Here is a 13414-nt window from a genome sequence, read left to right on the forward strand (position 1 = left end):
AGTATTCACTGGTGAGAGGAACCTGGTCGTTTGTGAGGGCAGCGTGGAATAGGCTGATATGCTTGAACAGGTTGAGGTTAAGAGGGCGGATGTGCTGGAAATTTTGAATGATATGAGGACAGATAAGTCCCCGGGGCCAGACGGGATATACCCAAGGATATTACGGGAAGCGAGGGAAGAGATTGCTGCGCCTTTGGCGATTATCTTTGCGTCTTCACTGTCCACTGGAGTAGTACCGGATGATTGGAGGGTGGCAAATGTTCCCTTGTTCAAGAAAGGGAATAGGGATAACCCTGGGAATTATAGACCAGTCAGTCTTCCTTCGGTAGTGGGCAAATTATTGGAGAGGATTCTGAGAGACAGGATTTATGATTACTTGGAAAAGCATAGTTTAATTAGAGACAGTCAGCGTGGCTTTGTGAGGGGCAGGTCATGCCTCTCAAGCCTTATTGAATTCTTTGAAGATGTGACAAAACACATTGATGAAGGAAGAGCAGTGGATGTGGTGTATATGGATTTTAGCAAGGCGTTTGATAAGGTTCCCCATGGTAGGCTCATTCAGAAAGTAAGGAGGCATGGGATACAGGGAAAGTTGGCTGTCTGGATACAAAATTGGCTGGCCCACAGAAGTCAGAGGGTGGTAGTAGATGGAAAGTATTCAGCATGGAGCTCGGTGACCAGTAGTGTTCCACAAGGATCTGTTCTGGGACCCCTGCTCTTTGTGATTTTTATAAATGACTTGGATGAGGAAGTGGAAGGCTGGGTTAGCAAGTTTGCCGATGACACGAAGGTTGCTGGAGTTGTGGATAGTGTGGAAGGCTGTTGTAGGTTGCAACGGGACATTGACAGGATGCAGAGCTGGGCTAAGAAGTGGCAGATGGAGTTCAACCTGGAAAAGTGTGAAGTGATTCATTTTGGAAGGTCGAATTTGAATGCGGAATACAGGCTTAAAGACAGGATTCTTGGTAGTGTGGAGGAAAAGAGGGATCTTGGGGTCCATGTCCATAGATCGCTCAAAGTTGCCACCCAAGTTGATAAGGTTGTGAAGAAGGCAGATGGTGTGTTGGCTTTCATTAACAGGGGGATTGAGTTTAAGAGCCGCGAGGTTCTGCTGCAGCTCTATAAGGCCCTGGTTCGACCACACTTGGAATATTGTGTTCAGTTCTGGTCGCGTCATTATAGGAAGGATGTGGAAGCTTTAGAGAGGGTGCAGAGGAGATTTACCAGGATGCTGCCTGGACTGGAGGGCATGTCCTACGAAGAAAGACTGAGGGAGCTAGGGCTTTTCTCATTGGAGCGAAGAAGGATGAGAGGTGACTTGATAGAGGGGTACAAGATGATGAGAGGCATAGATAGAGTGGATAGTCAGAGACTTTTTCCCAGGGAGGAAAGGGCTATCACCAGGGGGCATAATTTTAAGGTGATTGGAGGAAGGTTTCGGGGAGATGTCAGAGGTAGGTTCTTTACACAGAAAGTGGTGGGTGTGTGGAATGTGCTGCCAGCGGTGGTAGTAGAAGCAGATACATTAGGGGCATTTAAGCGACTCTTGGATAGGTACATGGATGATAGAATGAAGAGTCGGTAGTTAGTTAGAGTAGGTTAAAGGTTCGGCACAACATCGTGGGCCGAAGGGCCTGTACTGTTCTGTGTTCTATGATTTAGGAGCATAGACCTTGTATACTTGAGAAAGTCTTTTGTGTTGCAGATTGTGGTTAAATTGACTGAGTCCACAATACACATCTGCAATACCATGAAGGAGATATCGCATGATATGAGCAGATTGCCTGATGTGGCTGTCCAGATTTGAGGTTCCTTCAGCTTGTTTGGATGAGAGTGAGGGCTGCAAGATGGATGAGCAAATTGACCATGGCACAGGAAGCCATTCAAGTGGAGAGAGCAAAAAGGAATGCAGTGGTAGTAGGAGACCGTGTAGTGAGGGAGATTGATACTGTTCTCCACAGCAAAGAGTGAGAGTCCAGATGGCTGTGTTGCCTGCCAGGGTTTGGGACATCTGCTCGGGGCTGGAGAGGAACTTGCAGTGGGAGGGGGAGGATCCAGTCATCGTGGTCTGTGTAGGTACCAATGACATAGGCAGGACAAGGAAAGAGGTTCCACATAGCATGAGGAGCAAGGCACCAAATTAAGAACATGAAAGGTGGTAATCTCTGGATTATTGCCTGTGCCATGTGTAAACTGATATTGGACAAATAAGATTGGAGAAATGAATGCGTGGCTCAAGGACTGGTGCAGTCGAGGTGGGTTCCGGCTCGTGGTGCACTGGCAGCTGTACTGGGGAAAGTAGTGGCTGTACCGTTGGGACGGTCTATAACTGAACCATGCTGGGGCCAGTGTTCTAGCGAGCTGCATAACTAGGGAAGTAGAGAGGGTTTTAAACTAAATAAAAGCAAAATACTGCGGATGCTGGAAATCTGAAATAACAACAACAAATGCTAGAAATACTCAGCAGGTCTGGCAGCATCTGTAGCGAGAGAACAAAGAGCAAAGAACAGTACAGCACAGGAACAGGCCATTCGGCCCTCCAAGCCTGCACCGTTCTTGATGCCTGCCTAAACTAAAACCTTCTGCACTTCCGGGGCCTTCTGCACTTCCGGGGACCCTATCCCTCTATTCCCATCCTATTCATGTATTTGTCAAGATGCCTCTTAAACGTCGCTATCGTACCTGCTTCCACCACCTCCCCCGGCAGCAAGTTCCAGGCGCTCACCACCTTCTATGTAAAGAGCTTGCCTCGCACCTTAAACCTGTGTCCCCAAGTAACTGACTCTTCCACCCTGGGAAAAAGCTTCTGACTATCCACTCTGTCCATGCCACTCATAACTTTGTAAACCTCTATCATGTCACCCCTCCACCTCTGTCGTTGCAGTGAAAATAATCTGAGTTTATCCAACCTCTCTTCATAGCTAATGCCCTCCAGACCAGGCAACATCCTGGTAAACCTCTTCTGTACCCTCTCCAAAGCCTCCACGTCCTTCTGGTAGTGTGGTGACCAGAATTGCACGCAATATTATAAGTGTGGCCTAACTAAAGTTCTGTACAGCTGCAGCATGACTTGCCAATTTTTATACTCTGTGCCCCGACCAATGAAGGCAAGCATGCCGTATGCCTTCTTGACTACCTTATCCACCTGCGTTGCCACTTTCAGTGACCTGTGGACCTGTACACCCAGATCTCTCTGCCTGTCAATACTCCTAAGGGTTCTGCCATTTACTGTATACTTCCCACCTGCATTAGATCTTTCAAAATGCATTACCTCACATTTGTCCGGATTAAACTCCATCTGTCATTTCTCCGACCAAGTCTCCTACCGATCTGTATCATTTGACAATCCTCATCAATATCCGCAACTCCACCAACCTTTGTGTCATCCGTAAACTTACTAATCAGACCAGCTACATTTTCCTCCAAATCATTTATATATACTACAAACAGCAAAAATCCCAGCACCGATCCCTGCGGAACACCACTAGTCACATCCCTCCATTCAGAAAAGCACCCTTCCACTGCTACCCTCTATCTTCTATGACCGAGCCAGTTCTGTATCCATCTTGCCAGCTCACCTCTGATCCCGTGTGACTTCACCTTTTGTACCAGTCTGCCATGAGGGACCTTGTCCAAAGCTTTACTGAAGTCCATATAGACAACATCCACTGCCCTTCCTTCATCAATCATCTTCGTCACTTCCTCAAAAAACTCAATCAAATTAGTGAGACACGACCTCCCCTTCACAAAACCATGCTACCTCTCGCTAATAAGTTCGTTTGTTTCCAAATGGGAGTAAATCCTGTCCCGAAGAATCCTCTCTCATTATTTCCCTACCACTGACGTAAGGCTCACCGGCCTATAATTTCCTGGATTATCCTTGGTAAACAAAGGAACAACATTGGCTATTCTCCAGTCCTCTGGGACCTCACCTGTAGCCAATGAGGATACAAAGATTTCGGTCAAGGCCCCAGCAATTTCTTCCCTTGCCTCCCTCAGTATTCTGGGGTAGATCCCATCAGGCCCTGGGGACTTATCTATCTTCATGCTTTGCAAGATGCCCAACACCACCTCCTTTTTGATAATGACATGACCAAGACTATCTGCACTCCCTTCCTTGGCCTTCATCAGGGAGAAGACTCGGAGGGCGGATTTCCGGACCGGTAAGTATAAAAAAACTTACCTCTGGTAAAAAAAAACTGAGTGATGTCACAGGAAAGCTGTGACCTGATTGGCTGGTAGGGAATTTGTACTGAATTTGAAAATAAAACATTGATAAAAATTAATTAAAACTCTAACTAATAAGTAGAGTAACTAAACCAGAGGGAGGAGATTACTGTATTTAGTTAGCATTTAATATTAATAGTAGAAATCTAGCACTAGGGACCATATAGTTAATTGTAACATAATTTAGTAAGGATTTAATAAGTATTTTAAATCAACTTATTAATTATTGCTAGAAATGTCAGTTAGAGGGGTAAAGTGCTTCACCTGTGAGATGTGGGAAGTCCGTGACGCTTCCAGCGTTCCGGACGACTACATCTGCAGGAAGTGTACCCAGTTGCAGCTCCTCACAACGCATGTATCGGTTGGAGCAGCAACTGGATGCACTTAGGAGCATGCAGGTGGCAGAGAGCGTCATAGACAGGAGTTTTAGAGAAGTGGTTACACCCAAGGTGCAGGCAGATAGATGGGTGACTGCTAGAAGGGGCAGGCAGTCAGTGCAGGAAACCCCTGTGGCTATCCCCCTCTCGAACGAGTATACTGTTTTGGATACTGTTGCGGGGGATGGCTCATCAGGGGAAAACAGCAGCAGCCAGAGCAGTGGCACCACAGCTGGCACTGTTGTTCAGCAGGGAGGGACAAAGCGCAGAAGAGCAATAGTTATAGGGGACTCTATAGTCAGGGGCACAGATAGGCGCTTCTGTGGACGTGAAAGAGACTGCAGGATGGTATGTTGCCTCCCTGGTGCCAGGGTCAAGGATGCCTCTGAACGGACAGGGGGCATTCTGAAGGGGGAGGGTGAACAGCCAGAGGTTTGGTACACATTGGTACCAACGACACAGGCAGGAAGAGTGACGTGGTCCTGCAGGGGGAGTTTAGGGAGTTAGGTAGAAAGTTAAAAGACAGGACTTCGAGGGTTGTAATCTCTGGATTACTCCCTGTGCCATGTACCAGTGAGGCTAGAAATAGGAAGATAGTGCAGCTAAACACGTGGCTGAACAGCTCGTGTAGGAGGGAGGGTTTCAGATATCTGGATCATTGGGATCTCTTCAGGGACAGATGGGACCTGTACAAGAAGGACTGGTTGCATCTAAACTGGAGGGGCACAAATATCCTGGCTGTGAGGTTTGCTAGCGTCACTCTGGAGGGTTTAAACTAGTGTGGCAGGGGGGTGGGAACCAGAGCAGTTGGACAGCAGGTGAAATAAATGAGGGGGAACTAGTAAATAAGGCCAGTAAGACTAAGGAAGAGCAGGCAGGGAGATGTTGTGGAGCACAGCGGGACTGGTGGTCTGAAGTGCATTTGTTGTAAGGCAGATGACCGTAGAGCTTGGATTAGTACTTGGAACTATGATGTTGTTGCTATTACAGAGACTTGGTTGAGGGAAGGACAGGATTGGCAGCTAAATGTTCTGGGATTTAGAAGCTACAGGCGGGATAGAGGGGGATGTAAAAGGGGTGGGGGAGTTGCATTACTGGTTAAGAAGAATATCACAGCTGTACTGTGGGAGGACACCTCGGAGGGGTTATGCAACGAGGCAATATGGGTGGAGCTCAGGAATAGGAATGTAGAGAAGCAGAGTTAACATTTCAGGTCAGTTACCCTTCAGAACTGGCAAATATTAGAAATGTAAAAGGTTATAAGCAAGTAAAGCGGGGGTGGGGCAAGAGATCACAAAGGAGAAGGTGTAGATAGGACAAGGTCACAGAATCGCTGACCAGAAGGTTGTGGAGCAAAGGCAAACAGTATGTTAATGGCGTGTTGAAAGACAAAGCATTAGTACAAATAGGGTGTTAACGGACTGAAGATTGAACAGCCGCAAGTACAAACATGAATAAAACAGTGGGTAAGCAAACTGAACAAACTAAGATGAAATAAAATAAAATAAACACAAAAAGTTTCTAAAAAAAAGAACAAGAAAAAAAATCACTAAAAATAAAAGTAAAATTGGGGACCCGTCATGCTCTGAAATTATTAAACTCAATGTTCAGTCCGGCAGGCTGTAGTGTGCCTAATCGGTAAATGAGATGCTGTTCCTCGAGCTTGCATTGATGTTCACTGGAACACTGCAGCAAGCCCAGGACAGAGATGTGAGCATGGTGGGGTGGGGTGGGGGGATGGGGAGTGTTGAAATGGCAAGCAACCAGAAGCTCGGGATCCTGCTTGTAGACTAAGAGGAGGTCTTCCACAAAGCGGTCACCCAGTCTGCGTTTGGTCTCCCCAGTGTAGAGGAGACTACATTGTGAGCAGCGAATACAGTATACTACATTGAAAGAAGTACAAGTAAATCGCTGTTTCACCTGAAAGGAGTGTTTGGGGCATTGGATAGTGAGGAGGGAAATGGGCAGGTATTGCACCTCCTGCGATTGCAGGGGAAGGTGCCATGGGAAGGGGACGAGGTGGTGGGGGTAGTGGAGGAGTGGACCAGGGTGTCACGGAGGGAACAATCCCTTTGGAATGCTGACAGGGGAAGATGCGTTTCGTAGTGGCATCACGCTGGAGGTGGCGGGAACCCTGTCGCAGTTCTGGGAGGGAGGGGAAGGGGTGATGGTATAGGTGAGGGAAATGGGCCGGACACGGCTGAGGGCCCTGTCAACCACTGGGGGGGAATCCTCTATTGAGGAAAAAGGAAGACATATCAGAAGCGCTGTCATGTTAAGAAAGAAAAAAAAGTGTCATGGAAGGCAGCATCATCAGAGCAGATGTGTCGGAGACGGAGAAACTGGGAGAATGGAATGGAGTCCTTACAAGAGGCAAGGTGTGAAGAAGTGTAGTCGAGGTAGCTGTGGGAGTTGGTGGGCTTATAATGGATATTGGTAGACAGTCTATCCCCAGAGATGGAGATAGAGAAGTCAAGGAAGGGATGGGAAGTGTCGGAGATGGACCATGTAAAGGTGAGAGAAGGGTGGAATTTAAAAGCAAAGTTGATGAAGTTTTCTAGTTCGGGGCGGGAGCAGGAAACTGCACCGATACAGTCATCAGTGTATGGGAAAAAGAGTTGGGGGAGTTTGTTTACCCACTTTTTTTTTTCATGTTTGTTCTTGCGGCTGTTCAATTTTCAGTCCGTTAACACCCTATTTGTACTAATGCTTTGTCTTTCAACACGCCATTAACATATTGTTTGCCTTTGCTCCACGACCTTCTGGTCAGCTATTCTGTGACCTTGTCCTATCTATACCGTCTCATTTGTTATCTCTTGCCCCACCCCCGCTTTATTTGCTTATAACCTTTTACAGTTTTAATATTTGCCAGTTCTGAAGAAGGGTCACTGACCTGAAATGTTAACTCTGCTGCTCTCTCCACAGATGCTGCCAGACCTGCTGAGTATTTCCAGCATTTCTTGTTTTTATTTTAAACTAAATAGTTGGGGGCAAGGGATCAAATTTGGGAAGATCTGGTAAATCAAGGAGTAGAGACAAGCAAAAGAGCGGATATTAATCTGAGAAATGCCAACGACTGTGACCAGGAAGGGATAGGAGATTATAAATCTAAGAAAATCAACAGATAAGGCCAGAGGTTACAAAAATAATAAAAGGACAAAACTGAAGGCTGCGAATCTGAATGCACGTGGCAATTGAAACAAAAGAGATGAAAGTGCAAATGGAAATAAATAGGTACGATCTGACAGCTATTTCAGAGACAAAAACAAGAAATGCTGGAATCACTCAGCAGGTCTGGCAGCATCTGTGGAAAGAGAAGCAGAGTTAACGTTTCGGGTCAGTAACCCTTCTTCGGAAGAAGGGTCACTGACCCGAAACGTTAACTCTGCTTCTCTTTCCACAGATGCTGCCAGACCTGCTGAGTGATTCCAGCATTTCTTGTTTTTGTTTCAGATTTCCAGCATCCGCCGTATTTTGCTTTTATTTTAGCTATTACAGAGACTGGCTGCAGGATGACCTATATTGGGACCTGAATATTGAAGGATACATGTCGTTTAGGAAGGACAGGAAGCTAGGAAGAAGTGGAGGGGCAGTTGTGTTAATTAATGACTGTCTTAGCGCAATGAACGCCCTGTTGCTCTTCCTTTTCTCCCCCCCCCCCACACTCTTGCTCTTCCTCCACTCCCTTGGCCTCGCTCTCTCTTGCTTTTTCTCCTTTCCCCCCACCCCGGCCGTGTGCGTCTCTGTTGATGCGCTCACCGTAAATGCAGATGCTAGATGCAGGCTATGAAAGCTGCCTGGGCGCTGCCATGTTGTGTGGGAGTGGGGTCCTGACAACCCTGTGGCTGCCTGCCAAAGTGCCTGACATTCTGGCACTGCTGGGTTTGACCCCGGAGTGGCCGCCGTAGCTGGCACTTGGAGCTAAGCAGAGCCATGTTTGAAATTCCGATTCAAGGAAAGGGCAAAGCAAACAGTAGAGAGCAGAAACAACACAGCGAGGCGGTAAAGCTGGGTACAGTTTGCGTCCACTGGCTGGACGGAAACCTTTGGCAGGCTGGATTCTGGCCCATGGGCTGTATGTTGTACAACTCTGGTCTAGATACTAGAATTGTGGAGGGTACAAGCTAAGATGTAAGGCTGGAAGAGATTGCAGAAGTAAGGTGGTGTGAGTCCATGAAGGGATTTGTGGAAGAAGTCAATATTTTGGGGAGAGGGAGGGGCTGTGGTGTTGGTGGATGAGGAACCTTTGACAATCTGAATTAATCCCCACCAACCGAAATTATAAGACAAAAGTGGAAAAATGTTTGTGCAATACTGTTCTATTCAGTTCAGTGGTTGAAAACTTAGTTTGGGTTCAAGTTTGGGCGTTGGTCTTTGATCCATTTGTGTTTTGTGCAATATAGGATTACCTATGAATACCCTATTTTAAGAAGCTATTTAGAAATTGTTTCCATTTTGACCTTTGGTATCCCAGTTTGAACTTGACTTGACTCTTAAGACTTAAATACTGGGTCTTGGGGTACAATTTGGGATATTGTGTTAAATGGTTAATTTCATATTGGCTTCAGGCCAAAACAAACTCGTGCAAATGAGCAGAACCTGCTTATTTTTATTCCAGTGCAAGTATACAATCATGTAACGATTTTGTCAGACAATATTTTCCTATGAATACTCGACACATGGTTTTCCCAGAACATATTAAATTAGAATGTTTCTGTGATGTGTGGAATATTTGGGTTCAAGTAAACTTTATAAACTGGTCTTCCTGGTAGAGAGATGTTGAAGGTCAGGAATTTAAGTATATTTGACTGCACTATTTTTGAGCCATTAATTTTATCAGTGCATGAGAAATCTATTTTCATTCACTAAAGGTTTAATACTGGGAACTTAAGTAGGGAGTAAGAAGTGAGACTGTATGGCATGTCAAAGATATGACCATTTGCGCAGGGGTAAAATGTTTTGGAATAAGTTGCTAGGGATGGCTGCTGAAGCAAAGATCACAAATTGGGGTCTAGAGGCAACTGGATGTATTCCTAGAGGTGGAAGGGATCCAGTGATCGAGAAAGCAGATAAGGGTGGGTGTGATCTGCCCAAAAAAGGGATGGGTTTATTGGGTTTGAAGGCATTTCTTTAACCCTATAAATGCAATTGTTGTTCTTGGTACAACATGTTGTATAGTACCACTAATTAACTACACAGTTGCATCATTCATATCAATTCATGTTTTATTCTCCAAGAACATCAAATATTTAGCATATTTTTGTTTAATTTTCAGTAAGATAGATGAAACAATTAATAGAATGGTATTTAAATTTGAAAATATTTGCACATTGTAACTAATTTTACCATTTTCTACTACTGTGAAGTTCCACCGTTGGTAGTATCTGGTCACCCCTCTGCAAGCCCATCTAAGGCAGCCTTAAAGAAGCTACTTACAAAGATAAGGACGCAAAGGGACCATTGTACATCAAATCCTGAACCAAAGGGTGTAAACAAAGATATGACCATTGAGTCAGGTTCTATCACCAGTGAAGAAAGTGAGCAACGAACTTTGACAAAGTCCACAGCTAACAGCGATGTAAGCGAAGAGCATCGAGAAATGCAATCAGTGCTAATTCATGCTAATAAACGTAAGTCTAGTAAGGAACATGAAATTTTGATTTCCTTTTGTAGGCTGCACTTTCATCCAAACTAATTTTAAATCTAAAGATTTGTATTGTTGCTTTTTCAGAAATCTTATTTGAAAATCAAATGTTGAATAGAATTTCAGAAATACTCAACTTGATGCATTGAAGGTTTGATAGAAATGAATTACCTTATCTGTTAAAATATATTGCATGATCTATTTGTGAAGCATAATCCATGCTGCTGTGTTTTGATAGAGCAAAAGGAAGTTTCTGAAGATATAGTAATCGCTGGAAGTACAACCTTCTGTCATCCGAAGGAGCAAGCGAGTAGAATTCGATCTGAAGTAGACAAAAGAAAACAAGTATGTTTGTGGAAACTTGAAAGAAAAACATTGGCTAAGTTAAAGATTCATATTTTTGTGCATTTTCCTTGTGTTATCTCTCCCACCCACAAAAAAAGTAATACTCTTCTGGCTTGCTACAAAGTGAAAGTTAGCACCGCAGCATGCTTCACTGTACTTGCTATTTGAAATTAACTTGTACCCAGTCTCTCATTATATAGTATGGTGAAAATTGTGGTAATCTTGATTGAGAAGAGGCACAATTTTGTTTTAGTTCTGAGTTTCTCAATACATGTTCTCATTTATATGGGAAATTTCTTGTTTCCAAGTAACTTCCCATTTTGTGAATTAATCATCTGGATGAGTCTCTGGCACTTAACTACACTGGCTGTCTAGCTAAAAACATTGTAAAAAACCTTGAAAGAAGCATTTTAGTGCCGGGTTTCCCTCCTGGGTAGTTTCACTCGCAGTGGTGCGTCTAGACATGACTTCTACCAATCACTGTGGTCCCACCATATACCTGAGTGCTTTTCCTGGTTCAAATCACCTGGCAATCTTTTTTCTTTTAGCTTTGTACTTTTACCTTTCCAAAACCCTTGTGGAATTGCACAAGTGTATAGGATCCACTGAACGATTTGCTCTCCTTCAGCAAACTCTAATTTTATCTATCACCATCATGAGATGGCTTAGTATCTCTCTGGAAATATTTTGGCTATTATATAACCCCTGTCCCCTGTAATATGCGAGGATAGTACCAGTTGAGCTGTTGCTTTACTTGTGGGATGTTGGAATGAGCACTTTTATGTTGCTATCTTAATGTTCTCTTCATTCTTGGAATAGAAGCTTCCTTTACATTTCAAGATCGTCTTTCATTCAACCCTCCAAGGGGCTGTTTTATGTAAAGGCTGCACTGTTATTGTTCATCCCTATACATGCAGACCTACATTGGCTTCCTGTCTGATGGCACCTGGTGTGTTTTTTTTAAATTCTCATCCTTGTGTTCAAATCCCTCTGTTGCCTTTACTATCTCTCTAACTTCCTCCAGCACTACAACCCTCTCAGAAGTCTTCACCGGTTTCCTTCACCCTACCATTGGTGGCCATGCCTTCAGCTGCCCAATCCAAAGTTCTGGAGTTCCCTCCTCAAAACTCTGTTTCTGCTTACATACCTCCCATTTCTCCTTTTTAAATTGCTTCTTAAAACACATCTCTTTGACCAAGCTTTTGGTCATCTGTCCTAATATATCTTGTGACTCAGTTAAATTTTGTTAATGCTCCTCCTTGGAACATTTTTACTATGTTGAAGATACTATATAAATTCAAGTTGTTGTCACATTTTATTTTTGTTTCCTACTTTGCATTACCAAATTAGTTTTTTTAACCATGGAAAATTCCTTGTGTGGTGCAGTTTAAGACCTGCCTTGACATTAAAAGGGTCTACATTCTCGATGATTGTCACCCTGGGTGTGTACTCTTGTGCTATTTGAAGGATGCCTGAATAAACACCCTGAAGTACAAATATTTTAACTCAAAAAGGTTTTGATGGGACATGAGGCTGGAATTTGTGCTCGTGTGGTGAACAGAACATTTTCTCCAGTAATTGCATTGTCAATATCAAGTATGTCACAGCATGTTTAAGATGCAATAAAGCTCCTTCCATTTGTCCAAATCTCAGAATTACAGAAAAGTGATAGGCTTGAATCCCAGTTCTAATCTGCAGTGTTATCCAGTCGTTTCTCACAAAATGTTTTTCATGAAATAGGTAGGGGAAGAAAGGGATAAGAATTGAATTCCTTATTTAGAATTTTGTATTTATATATCCCTGATGCATTACTTGCCTCCATTTTTGTTTTTTCATTAGTTGCATGAATTAGAACAACAGAAACAGCAACAGTTGGCTTTGATCTGGCAATCTGAACAGCAGAAACTAAACCTAGAAGCTCACTTGCAGAAAGCTCAGTTACGGCAGCAACAAGACGAAACTCAAATGCAAGTAAGACCAATTAGCGGTTTAGAAACGCAGTCACAGCAGGAACATGGACAGATAAAAGACTGTTTAGGACATCAGGAGAGGAAAGATAATACTGAGAGTGAACAAGGTACTTGGAGACATCGAGCTGCACGCATGGGTGCAGGGCACCCACATGTGAATGCTGAGGTGAGTGAATTGGATTTCTGCTGCAGGCCTTAAACTGTGCCTATAAATGCAGGTTTTTATTGTGTCATTATATAATGCAAATATTTATTTTAAGTATGTGGAGAGCAAACTTTACATGGCTTGCATTTTGGATGCCTGTCATTGTTCACTGCTGGTTTAACTGTAACAGCAGTGAAGCATTCTTGTGATTCTGTGTTCAGTATGTTACCAGGAATGGTATCTTTTATGGTTGTTAAAAGTATAAAAAGCCACTGATTGAGGATGTGGCATAACAGGTGAAAGATTTTAATTAGTCTTCTTTTATAGAATCCTTTTGTAATGCTGTCCATTAGCGTTTTTAGCAGGCTTAAAAGTGGATAAATCCCTAGGCCCAGATGAGATGTATCCCAGGCTCTTATGTGAGGCGATGGCAGGGGCTCTGACACAAATTTTCAAATCCTCTCTGGCGACAGGAGAGGTGCCAGAGGACTGGAGGACAGTCAATGTGGCACTGTTATTCAAGGGTAGCAGGGATAAACCAGGTAATTACAGGTCGGTGAGTCTAACATCAGTGGTAGGGAAACTATTGGAAAAAATTCTGAGGGATAGGATTAATCTCCACTTGGAGAGGTAGGGATTATTCGGGGATAGTCAGCATGGCTTTGTCGGGGAGATTGTGTCTAACAAAATTGATTGAATTTTTCGA

General features: G+C 43.9%; 1 protein-coding gene across 6 annotated transcripts in view; it reads left to right on the forward strand.

The window, feature by feature from the left end:
• cep295 (centrosomal protein 295) overlaps positions 1–13414 on the forward strand; it is a 191908-nt gene that overhangs the window by 62764 nt on the left and 115730 nt on the right. For all 6 annotated transcript variants that reach the window (XM_068033994.1, XM_068033997.1, XM_068033998.1 and 3 more), the window contains 3 exons: positions 9971–10234; positions 10487–10593; positions 12433–12729. In XM_068033994.1, coding sequence (XP_067890095.1) covers positions 9971–10234; positions 10487–10593; positions 12433–12729 — 668 coding nt within the window. The remainder of the gene's footprint in view (positions 1–9970; positions 10235–10486; positions 10594–12432; positions 12730–13414) is intronic.

This window comes from Heterodontus francisci, chromosome 6, assembly GCF_036365525.1.
Source record: "Heterodontus francisci isolate sHetFra1 chromosome 6, sHetFra1.hap1, whole genome shotgun sequence".
Lineage (NCBI taxonomy): Eukaryota > Metazoa > Chordata > Chondrichthyes > Heterodontiformes > Heterodontidae > Heterodontus > Heterodontus francisci.